Raw genomic sequence first — 12499 nt, 5'->3', positions numbered from 1 at the left:
GTAATGTGGGCCTGACCTGGGCTGTGGAGATGAGAACGGGAGATACGGATTTAGGCATGTGTTGCATCCACAGGCCTTACTGGTGAGTTGGAGGTAGAGAGGGAAGGAAAAGCCAAGAATGTTAGAGATTCCTAGTTTGAGCAAGTAATGGGATGGCACTGATGAATACTGTTAAAAAAAAAAAACCCGAAAGTGGAACAGGATTTTCAGGGAAGGTGATACGTTTTGCTTTGTACTTCATTCCTGAGGAATTCATGTGGGATTGAGGAGCCTGAGAAAGGTTAACTAAAATAGGATCTTTCTCTGTCCATGTACTTTTTTGAGCTAGTCTTCACCTGAACCGAATTCTACAGGAGGACTTAGGGGTGCTGACAAGTCTGGATTGGGCTCCTGATGGTCACTTTCTCATCTTGGCCAAAGCAGATTTGAAGTTACTTTGCATGAAGCCCGGGGATGCTCCATCTGAAATCTGGTAAGATCCAAAATGCCATTTCCTCCTGAGCTGGGGAAAAAGGAAACCTGAGTTAGTGGTTATCCTGAGGTTGAGTCTAACTTAGAAGAAAACTCTGGAGTCTTAAAGAGAGGTGTTCTTCTCTTTACCTCTCTTTAAATCCTGGGCTCAACCTATTCCTTTCTCACAAACCAGGAGCAACTATACAGAAAATCCTATGATATTGTCCACCCACAAGGAGTATGGCATATTTGTCCTGCAGCCCAAGGATCCTGGAGTTCTTTCTTTCTTGGTAAGTCCTATTTGAGTGTGTGCTAAAGCAAACATTCGTCTAGGACCAGTGTTTTTACACCTTGGGGCCCGTCATGGAGGATAGGGAAGGGAAAGGCAGTTGGCTGCAAATCCTCTTAGCCTCCTTCAACTGGAGCAGTTCTAATTTAGGACATTGTGTATTGGGTTCCCATGTAAGATTTCGCTGGTACAAGAAAGGACTCTACCGTTTTAGAAAGCCATGGGAAACCATAAACCTAGAAGTTTTCTCAATTGCATTTTTTCCCATGTCTCTCTTGTCTTGCCCCTATGAATAACAGCATCTTGAGGGCAAGGACTCCATCTTGTTTTTGTCATCATACTTAGCAGTTACTTAATAGATGTTCAACACTTTTTGGATTGAGTGTGCCAAAGCTAGCTGTTCACTTCAAATGCAGTTTCCTGGGAGCCGCTTGTTATTGGGAAGGTTATTAAATCCTGACCTGCTACCCACTAAAGTTACCTACTAAAGCCTATGCTTGACCCAGTGATTCCACTCCTAAATATATACCTAAGAGAAAGGAGTACATACATTCTGCAAAGCCGGGTACAAGAATCTTCATAGCAGCTTTATTCATCATAGCTAAATATTAATAAATAGAAAGGGGATAAATAATTTGTGGTATATCTATACAATGGAATACTACATGGCAAAAAAATTAATGTGATACTGCATGCTGATGAATGGAATAATACAGACATACCTCATAGACATTATTCTGGGCAAAGGAAGCCAGTTACAAAGGAGTACATACTATATGATTTCACCTAAATGAAGTTTCAAGAACAAGCAAGACTAATTTCAGTTGACAGACATTAGAATATTTTTAGCTTTTGTGGTGATGGTCTGGTATTGATGGGAAAGGGACATAAGGGCAATTTTCTGAGGTGATGGAAGTGCTCTACATCTTGATCTGTCGGGTGACTGCATGGGTGGATGCACATGTAAAAATACATCGCGATGTACATTTAAGATTTGTGCACTTAGCCAGGTGTAGTGGCTTACGCCTGTAATCCCAGCACTTTGGGAGGCCAAGGCCAGTGGATCACCTGAGGCCAGGAGTTCGAGACCAGCCTGGCCCACATGGTGAAACCCCATCTTTACTAAAAATAAAAAAATCAGCTGGGTGTGGTGGCGCACGCCGGTGTTCCCAGCTACTTGGGAGGCTGAGGCAGGATAATCGCTTGAACCCAGGAGGCAGAGGTTGCAGTGAAACGAGATCGCGCCACTGCACTCCAGCCTGGGCGACAGAGTGAGACTCCGTCTCAAAAAAAAAAAAAAAAAAAAAAAGATCTGCGCACTTGATTGTATCTAAGTTATAGTTAAAAAAAAAAAAAAAATTCCTGACCAGCCCAGAGCAGAAAACTGTTGTTTTGTCTGGTACAAGTTGACTCATATGGGTAGGCTAAACAAAATTACCTATTCTTTCACAGAGGCAAAAGGAATCAGGAGAATTTGAAGAGAGGCTGAACTTTGATATAAACTTAGAGAATCCTAGTAGGACCCTAATATCGATAACTCAAGCCAAACCTGAATCTGGTGAGTGGTAACAGGAGGACCTGAGGAGCCGGGAGATGGCCCAGGGTGGATGGCAGATCCCTGAGACTTGGCTCTAATTCTGTCCTTAAAATGGCAGAGTCCTCATTTTTGTGTGCCAGCTCTGATGGGATGCTATGGAACCTGGCCAAATGCAGCCCAGAAGGAGAATGGACCACAGGTAACATCTGGCAGAAAAAAGCAAACACTCCAGAAACCCAAACTCCAGGGACAGACCCATCTACCTGCTGGGAATCTGATGCCAGCATGGATAGTCATGCCAGCATGGATAGTGAGCCAACACCACATCTAAAGACACGGCAGCGTAGAAAGGTGAGTTTGAAGGAAGGGTCAGAAATACTAGGGGAGGGCTGGGAGCAGTGGCTCACGCCTATAATCCCAGCACTTTGGGAGGCCGAGGCGGGCAGATAATGAGGTCAGGAGATCAAGACCATCCTGGCTAACACGGTGAAACCCCATCTCTACTAAAAAATACAAAAAATTAGCTGGGCGTGGTGGCGGGTGCCTGTAGTCCCAGCTACTCGGGAGTCTGAGGCAGGAGAATGGTGTGAACCCGGGAGGCGGAGCTTGCGGTGAGCCGAGATCGCGCCACTGCACTCCAGCCTGGGCGACAGAGCGAGACTCCGTCTCAAAAAAAAAAAAAAAAGAAATACTAAGGGAGGAGGGCTGTAGGTCTGACACAGCACATTGTGATGCTTCTCTGAAGAGGGGCCCCTGAGAACTCACCATCCTGCTCTCCCCTTTCCTCTTTGAGATTCACTCGGGCTCTGTCACAGCCCTCCATGTGCTACCTGAGTTGCTGGTGACAGCTTCGAAGGACAGAGATGTTAAGCTATGGGAGAGACCCAGTATGCAGCTGGTAAGTGTGTGTGTGTGTGTGTGTGTGTGTGTGTGCGTGCGCATGCACACCTATTCCAGAGGGATGTCACAAGACAGCAAACTTAGAGTAAGAAAGGGCAAAAGATCAAAATTCTGTTTTCTTCAATCACTTGCAATGTATGACTAACCTGTTTCTAAATAAAAGGCATTAATGTGAGAAAAAATAAGTTAGTAAGGAGGCTTGTAGCCCTGACCTCCCCTATTTTTGTTCCCATCGTAGCTGGGCCTGTTCCGATGCGAAGGGTCAGTGAGCTGCCTGGAACCTTGGCTGGGCGCTAACTCCACCCTGCAGCTTGCCGTGGGAGACGTGCAGGGCAATGTGTACTTTCTGAACTGGGAATGAAGATGTGCCACTCGGGAATAATGATACCCCTTGTGCTAGAGATGCAAAGCCTGAAGACACTGGTAGCTTTTAATAATTATAAAATTAATAATTTCTTGATAATTATAAAAATGAAGTGTCAAAAAATCTCAAGTGTAGGCCTGCCTGTGTTCTCATGTGGATTTAGAACAGGAGGATAGTCTATGTGTATGTATATGTACATTCTAATGTGTGTCTCTTCTTATTCAACATTAATCCTTACTAGAACCACAAGAAAGTGAATGAAATCTTTAGTAGGTACTCTTTTGAAACTAGGTTTTAGAATTCTTGCATCACTCGCGGGCCCTAGGACCCTAGGATGCCATTCTTGCCAGGAGGAGGAATGAGAGTGATGTTGGCCAACATTCAATTTGAACAGAGCATGGAAGACCTTTCAGTTCATCGGGAAAGAATGAGGGAGGGAGAATAAGTCAGTCATGCATCAGGGCATTTAGAAAGAGCTATGTTTCTGTCACAGAGACAGCCCTTTTCTCAGAACTACCCAGAGGAGGCCGGGCATGGTGGCTCACGCTTGTAATCCCAGCAATTTGGGAGGCCGAGGTGGGCAGATCACGAGGTCAGGAGATCAAGACCATCCTGGCTAACTTGGTGAAACCCTGTCTCTACTAAAAAATACAAAAAGTTAGCCAGGTGTGGCGGCGGGCACCTGTAGTCCCAGCTACTTGGGAGGCTGAGGCAGGAGGATGGCGTGAACCCAGGAGGCGGAGCTTGCAGTGAGCCGAGACACCACTGCACTCCAGCCTGGGCGACAGAGCGAGACTCTGTCTAAAAAAAAAAAAAAGAACTACCCAGATGAGAGGTGAGGAGCCAAGCCATTGAAAGCGGAACAAACCTTCTGGTTTTCCCAACTTCTGACACGACTTTCAACTTTAGTCAATATGGTAATTGGCATTCTCAGAAGAGATCATGAAAGTGTCTTACTCTCTCTCAAATTGAAATTCACAAAGATTAAAACTAATTGAGAGGTGGCACAATCATAGCCATGAACTCTGATTTTCTTAAGTAAAAAACCTTTTTTTTTTTTTTTTTTTTTTTTGAGACAGAGTCTGGCTCTGTCACCTAGGCTGGAGTGCAATGGTGCAATCTCAGCTCAGTGCAACCTCTGCTTCCTGGGTTCAAGCGATTCTCCTGCCTTAGCCTCCCGAGTAGCTGGGATTACAGGTGCCCACCACCACGCCCAGCTAATTTTTGTATTTTAGTAGAGACGAAGTTTCACCATGTTGGCCAGGTGGGTCTCAAACTCCTGACCTCAGGTTATCTGCACACCTCAGCCTCTTAAAGTTCTGGGATTACAGGCGTGAGCCATTGTGCCCGGCCCAATAAAAGAACTTTATTATATTTCTAAAATTCAATCATATGGAAGAATCTATTGAGCAGGTTAGCCTTTGCTTAACTTTCCTCCTCTCTGTTACTCCAGCCTTAGCTGGGGTGTTTTGTAGAATTTTCAGAGCATGGAAGACAGAAAACTAGAGCTTCCTCCTGCCCTTGGCCCATGCTTTTAGGAGAGCAAAAGGCAAAAGATTGAAACCAGTGACTTTAGTTTCCTCAGGTCCTTTCTTTCTGAGGGTTAAAGAAGAAGGAAATGTCTTCTGTGGCCAAGAATTCAAGGATTTGTAGGAGATAAGTGAAGGCTATTACAGGGATTTTGTCCTGGTTTGGTAGGTTTCTCTTGGAGAAATACCACTACACCCTGGTCTAGAAATGAGCTTTGAAGACTTGGGGAGTTAAAGGGCACTGAGTTTTGCTTTCACCGTACCCTGATTCCAGGTTTTACATGTAGAAATCACCTGAGGGACTTAATTTCTATCCAATGCCCTGGTTTCCATCCTGACCAAAGGATGATGACATCAGCTGATAGGCCATGCTTCTGTCTTCTCTTATGTGCCTCATGCCAAGCCTCAAAATATACCTTCTGGACCATCATTTCCACATCTACCTTGTGACTAGAAGTCCTAGTTATGGTATTTTGAAATTTACGATCCATAATCCTTGCCAGAAATCCTGCAGCGAACCATGGCATGGCATCATCCTAGTCATTGATTTCAATATTTTGCCTTTTGCTCCCCTAAAATCTTGGGCCAATTACAGGAGGAAGCTCTATTTGCCTGTCTTCCATGCTCTGAAAATTATATAAAAGCATCCCAGCTAAGGCTGGAGTGAAGGGGTTGGGGAAAGTTAAGCAAAGGCTAACTTACCAATAGGCTCAATAGATTCAGTCTTGTTGGCCAGGCCCACTTGAAGGGTTTTTTGTTTCATCTTGGAGAAGGACAGTGAGGTCATGGTATAATTGTTATGAGTAAAGTCAAGAACAGCTTCTAGGTAAAAGTAATTATGTACCCAAAAGGAGTTGAAGGGAAAATCAATTTAGGTTTACATTAAACATCCTTCAAGTTCTTATCTTTAAATGGAGTTTCAGCGTCTCCCAAAGGCTGGATGAGTTTTACAGTTACAACCACTGGATTGTGAGACCATAGGACATTAGAAAAGCATCTTTTTTATATACCAAATTTTTACACATATATCCACATCTGTTTTTGAAATCTAGAGCAGAGGTACTCAAAGTTTGGTTCATGGACTAGTGCCAGTTCACAAATTGTTAATGTTTTATAATGAGATAAGTACGGAAGTTGAGAGTAACCATTTAGAAACTGTATAGGAATTTAAAAAGTAATATCTGACAAATTTAATAATAAAAATGGAGGCTTGTATTTTGTGTGCTTTTTAATTTCATTTTCTTAATAATCCATTTTGATTATATTTTATAAAAGTATTATTCCATGACAGATAAGAAATTAAAACAGGCCAGGCACGGTGGCTCACGCCTATAATCCCAGCACTTTGAAAGGCCGAGGCGGGTGGATCACCTGGGGTCTGGAGTTCGAGGCGAGCCTGGCCAATATGGTGAAACCCCGTCTCTACTAAAAATACAAAAAATTAGCTGGGCATGGTGGCAGGCACCTGTAATCCCAGCTACTTGGGGGGCTGAGGCAGGAGAATCGCTTGAACTCGGGGGGGGCAGAGGTTGCAGTGAGCCGAGATCGCATCATTGCACTCCAGGCTGGGCAACAAGAATGAAACTTGGTCAAAAAAAAGAAAAAAAGAAAAAAAAAAGAAAGAGAGAGAGAGGGAGGGCGGGAGGGAGGCAGGAAGGAAGAAAGAAAGACAAAGGAACAATTAGTCCTTCATCTCAGAAGGTTTGAGAAGCACTACTCTAGAGAGACTGGGTAACAGCAGCAAAAAGCATGGACTTGGAATAAGACTGCCTGAGTTCAAATCTTCATGCCTCCTTTCCCCCATTTGTACAACAGCCATAATAATGGTGCTTACTTCATGGGAGTGTTTTAAGGACTAAATGAGTTAAGGTGTAAAACACAGAACAGTGACACTTTTGTGGTAAGTATTCAATAAGTGCTAACTTGACTGTTCTTTTTGTTACCTAGCAGTACGAGTATCACCTCATTATTCTTTCTCATAAATGTCTTATTTATTAGTATATATTTAATCAATCAGAAAATCTGGACCGAATTTTTTAGTTTTCAAAAAAATGTGAAACTAGTATTCTTTCTAAGTTCAGGGGTACAAGTGCAGGTCTGTTACATAGGTAAACTTGTGTCATGGAGGTTTGTTGTACAGTTTATTTCATCACCCAGGTATTAAGCCTAGTACCCATTAGTTGTTTTTCTTGATCTTCTCCCTCCTCCCACCCTCCAAATACCTAATCTTCTCATCCAGAACGATGGGTATGTTTCTTTATCAGTTAAAATATTAAAGTTATGCTATCATAACAACCCCAAAATCTCAACAACTTAAAATAGCAAAGATTTATTTCTGAATCATGCCACATGGCCCGTTAAGGGTCAGCGAGAAGGCCCTGCTCTACTTTGTGCATATTTTGAGCTCTGTGCTTCACGTGGCGAGTAACTCTTCAATCTTCCACTTGGAAATAAAACACATCACTTCCACTCATATTTAATAAATACAAGCAAAGCAAGTCACGTGGCCATACCTAATGTCAAGGGATGGGGAGGAAGTATCCTACGATGTGTCTGAAAGAAGAACCAGGAGCCAATACACAGATGACATCCCCAAAGAACATATCTGTGTTGGTGCTTTCCCACTAGAATGGCTCTTAATCCTTTTTTAATAATGTAAGATTTAGGCTGGGCGCAGTGGCTCAAGCCTGTAATCCCAGCACTTTGGGAGGCTGAGGAGGGCAGATCACCTGAGGTCAGGGGTTCAAGACCAGTCTGGCCAACATGGTGAAACCCTGTCTCTATTAAAAATATAAAAATTAGCTGGGCGTGGTGGCATGCACCTGTAATCCCAGCTACTCTGGGGGCTGAGGCAGTAGAATCGCTTGAACTCGGGAGGCGGAGGTTGCAGTGAGCTGAGATCACGCCATTGCACTCCAGCCTCAGCAACAAGAGCAAAATTCCGCCTCTAAAAAATAAAAAAAAAAATGTAAGATTTACAGAAGAGTTGCAAAGATAGTACAAAGTGTTCCTCGATACCCTTCACCCAGCTTCTTCTAATGTTAACATCTTACATAACCATGCTACATTTATCAAAACTAGGAAATTAACATTTGTTAATTAAATTACCAGTAAGTTAATTTAAAAATGTTAATTAAATTACAGTCAGGATTTGGATTTGCCCAATTTTTCCGCTAATGACTTTGTTTTGTTCCAGAAGCCAATCCAGGATCCCACATTGCATTTAGTCATTGCGTTTTCTCAGTCTCCTCCAACTGTGACAGATTTTCAGTCTTTTCAAAATCTTGACACTTTTAAAAAATAAATTTATTTATTTATTTATTTATTCTTGAGACAGGGTCTCAGTCTGTTGCCCAAGCTGGAGCATGGTGGTGCAATCACAGCTCACCGCAACCCATGCCTCTAGGGCTCAGTGATCCTCCTGCCCCAGCCTCCCGAGTATCACATCACTGCACTCCAGCCTAGGCAACAAGAGTGAAGAATGTCGTAGAATGTTCTTCAGTTTGGTTTTGTTTTCTGTTTTTTCATGAATAGGCTGAGATTATGGATTTAATGGATGAATTCAAGAGATGATGTGCCTTCATACTGCATCCTATTGGGTGCATATGATATTAACATAACTTATAACTGGTGTTGTTAACCTTGATCACTTTTAAAGTTAAAGTGATATTTGCCAGGTATTTTTGCCATACCTTCTGTTAGAAGCAGGTCACTAAGTCCAGCCCATACTTAAGGGGAAGGAAAGAAAACCTCTAGAAGAGAGAGGTATCAAAGAAATTTATACATCTGGAGGTAGGTTTTTTGAGGCTATGCAAATATCATTTTCCTGACTAATCTTAGCATTCATCCATGGATCTTGAGTGCAGTATTATTAGTGCGGTTTTCTAATCATGATTTTCTATTCACCTCCATTTTCCCTAATATTTTCTATTTCCCTTTGACATTTAGTTATTGAAATTATTTCTGATTTCCTTTCTTTTTTTGAGACTGGATCTTGCTCTGTCACCCAGGCTGGAGTGCAGTGACATGATCAGAGCTCACTGTACTCTCAAACTCCTGGGTTCAAGTGATCCCCATATATATATATATATTTACATTACAAAAACTTGGTATATTTTTATTGTGATATAATTCATTTTCTTTTTGTTGTTGTTGTTTGTTTGTCTGGTTTTTTTGAGACAGGGTCTCACTCTGTTGCCCAGGCTGGAGTACAGTGGTGTGATCTTGGCTCACTGCAACCTCCGCCTCCTGGGTTCAAGCGATTCTCCTGCTTCAGCCTCCTGACTAGCTGGGATTACAGGCATGTGCCATCACGCCCAGCTAATTTTTGTATTTTTAGTAGAGACAGGGTTTCACCATGTTGGCCAGGCTGGTCTTGAACTCCTGGCCTCAAGTGATTCACCCGCCCTGGCCTCCCAAAATGCTGGGATTACAGGCGTAAACCACTGTGCCTGGCCTGTAATTCATTTTCACCCTTATGAAGTGTACGGTTCTGTGGTTCTTAGTATATTCACAAATTATGCAACCATTACTGCTAATCCTGGAACATTTTAATCACCCCACCAAGAAACCTTGACTCCATTAGCAATCACTCCCCTCTCTCTTCCTCCAGCCACTGGCAACCACTAATCTACTTTCTGTATCTATGAATTTGCCTAGTCTGGACATTTCGGATAAATGGAATCATATAATATGTGACCTGTGTGGCTTCTTTCAATTAGAATAATGTTTTCAAGGTTCATCCATGCAGTATCAGTACTTCATTCCATTTTATGACGGAATAATATTGCATTGGATGGATATACTTTTTATGTTTTTACAGCCTTATTGAGTTATGCAATAAACCACACATATTTAAAATACACAATTCGATAAAGCTTGACATATATATATATTAATAAAATTATTACCACGGTCAAGATAGTTAACATATCTAACAGGAATAAATCACATTTTGTTTATCCATTTATTGGTTGATGGACGTTTGGAGTGTTTCTACTTCTTGGCTATTATAAATATTGTTGCTATCAATATGCATGTACAAATTTTTGTGTGAACATTTCTTTTTTATTCTCTTGGTTATACACCTAGTAGTGGAATTGCTAGGTCCTGATAACTCTTATGTTCAACTATTTGAGGAACTGCCAAGCTTTTCCAAAGCAGCTGCACCACTTTATATTCGCACTAGCAATGTGTGAGGATTTTTATTTGTCCATATCTTTGCCGAGATTTGTTAGTCAGTCTCAGGCCTTAGCCTCCTGAGTAGCTGGAATTACAGGCAAATGCCACCACGCCTGGCTAATTTTTCATATTTTTGGTAGAGATGGGGTTTCACCATGTTGGCCAGGCTGGTCTCAAACTCCTGACCTCAGATGATCGGCCTGCCTCTGGCTCCCAAAGTGCTGGAATTACAGGCGTGAGCCACCACACCCGGCCAAGAGTTTTAAATTTTGACGAAGACCAACTTATTTCTTTTGCTTGCTTGTGCATTGGTGTCATATTTAAGAAACTGTTGCTTAATCCAAGGTCACAAAGATTTCTCCTTATGCTCTAAGAGCTTTTTAGTTTTAGCTTACATTTAGGCCTTTGATCCATTTTAATTTTTACGTAGTGTGAGATAGTGTTCCTAATTTATTACTTTGCATGTGGATATCTAAGTTGTCCCAGCACCATTTGTTGAAAAGACTATTTTTCCCCCATTGAATGGTCTTGGCACCCTTGTTGAAAACCAATTGACCATATTTGCTTGGGTTTATATCCAGACTCTCAATTCTATCCCATTGATTTCTATGTCTAGCCTATGTCATTATCACATTGTCTTGAGTACTGTAGCTTTTTCAAGATTGTTTTTGTTATTCATGATCTTTGTAATTCCTTATGAATTTTTCTTGGCCATTTCTGCAAAAAAAAAGGATAATGGAATTTTAATAGGAATTGTGTGGAATCTATAGGTTGCTCTGGGAAGTATTACCATTTTAATAATAAATTTTCCATCTACGAACACTTGTAGATTGAAAACTACAGAACTGTTGACAGAAATTCAAGACCTAAATAAATAGGTCTTAGCTGGGTATGGTGGCTCAAGTGTGTAATCCCAGCACTTTGGGAGACTGAGGTGGGCCTTGAGATCAGGAGTTCAAGACCAGCCTGCCAACATGGTGAAACCCCATCTCTACTAAAAATACAAAAATTAGCTGGGTGTGGCGGTGCACACCTGTAATCCCAGCTACTTGGGAGGCTGAGGCCGGAAAATCACTTGAACCCGGGAGGCAGAGGTTGCATTAAGGGAAGATTGTGCCACTGCACTCCAGCCTGGGCAACAGAACAAGACTCTGTCTCAGATAAATAAATAAATAAATAAATAAATAAATAAATAAATAAATAAAGGTGGCCTTGAATGTTTTTCAATAGTTTTGTAGTTATTGGTGTACAAGTTTCATGCTTCTTTGGTTAAATCTATTCCTAGTGTTTTATTCTTTCTGATGCTATTATAAATGGAATTGTTTTCTTAATTTTTCAGATTATTCTTTACTAGTGTGTAGAAATAGAAATACAATTCATAGGCTGGGTGTGGTGGCTCACACCTGTAATGCCAGCACTTTGGGAGGCCAAGGTGGGTGGATCACCTAAGGTCAGGAGTTCAAGACCAGCCTGGGCCCAACATGGTGAAACCCTGTCTCTACTAATAATACAAAAATTAGCCAGGCATGGTGGCACATGCCTGTAATCCCAGCTAGTCGGGAAGCTGAGGTGGGAAGCTGAGGCAGGAGAATCACTTGAACCTGGAGGCAGAGGTTGCAGTGAGCTGAGATCTCACCATTGCACTCCAGCCTGGGCAACAAGAGTAAAATGCCGTCTCCAGAAAAATAAATAAAATAAAAAGAAATACAGGCTGGGTGTAGTGGCTCATGCCTGTAATCCCAGCACTTTGGGAGGCTGAGGTGGGAGGATCACAAGGTAAGGAGTTCGAGACCAGCCTGGCTAATATAGTGAAACCCTGTCTTTACTAAGAATACAAAAATTAGGCAGGCGTGGTCGTGGGCACCTGTAGTCCCAGCTCCTCGGGAGGCTGAGGCAGGAGAATCACTTGAGCCTGGGAGGTGGAGGTTGCAGTGAACCAAGATTGCGCCACTGCACTCCAGTCTGGGCAACAGAGCAAGACTCCGTCTCAAAAAAAAAAAGAAAAAGAAAAAAAAAGAAATACAATTCATCTTGTATCCTACAATCTTGCTGAACTTTTTAGCTCTAAATGTGGATTCTTTTGGGCCTTCTCTATAGATCACGTAATTTGCAAATTTAGTTTTATCTCCTTTTTAATCTTGATGCCTTTTTTTTCTTGCTTAAGTACCATGGTTAGAACCTCCAGTACAATATTGAATGGAAGTGGTGAGTGCAAACATCTTGGTCTTATTCCTGATCTTAGAGGA

General features: G+C 42.1%; 1 protein-coding gene across 4 annotated transcripts in view; it reads left to right on the top strand.

Annotated features, from left to right (window-relative positions):
- Positions 1-6287, top strand: part of TEP1 (telomerase associated protein 1) — a 47838-nt gene extending 41551 nt beyond the window's left edge. For 2 of the 4 annotated variants that reach the window (XR_010150862.1, XR_010150863.1), the window contains 6 exons: positions 329-472; positions 647-743; positions 2195-2300; positions 2398-2630; positions 3073-3177; positions 3418-3672. Coding sequence is in view for 2 of the 4 variants with exons in the window: in XM_016925823.4 (XP_016781312.1) it covers positions 329-472; positions 647-743; positions 2195-2300; positions 2398-2630; positions 3073-3177; positions 3418-3540 (808 nt within the window). In the remaining 2 variants the exon portion in view is untranslated. Of the gene's footprint in view, positions 1-328; positions 473-646; positions 744-2194; positions 2301-2397; positions 2631-3072; positions 3178-3417 lie in introns of all 4 variants that reach the window. The other 2 variants (XM_016925823.4, XM_016925824.4) reach the window with 1 other exon arrangement.
- The last annotated feature ends 6212 nt before the right edge of the window (positions 6288-12499 follow it).

The sequence above is a fragment of the Pan troglodytes genome, chromosome 15 (genome assembly GCF_028858775.2).
Source record: "Pan troglodytes isolate AG18354 chromosome 15, NHGRI_mPanTro3-v2.0_pri, whole genome shotgun sequence".
NCBI classification, from domain to species: Eukaryota; Metazoa; Chordata; class Mammalia; order Primates; family Hominidae; genus Pan; species Pan troglodytes.
The sequence above is the reverse complement of the archived record's forward strand: the minus strand, read 5'-3'. Positions and strand labels throughout refer to the sequence as shown.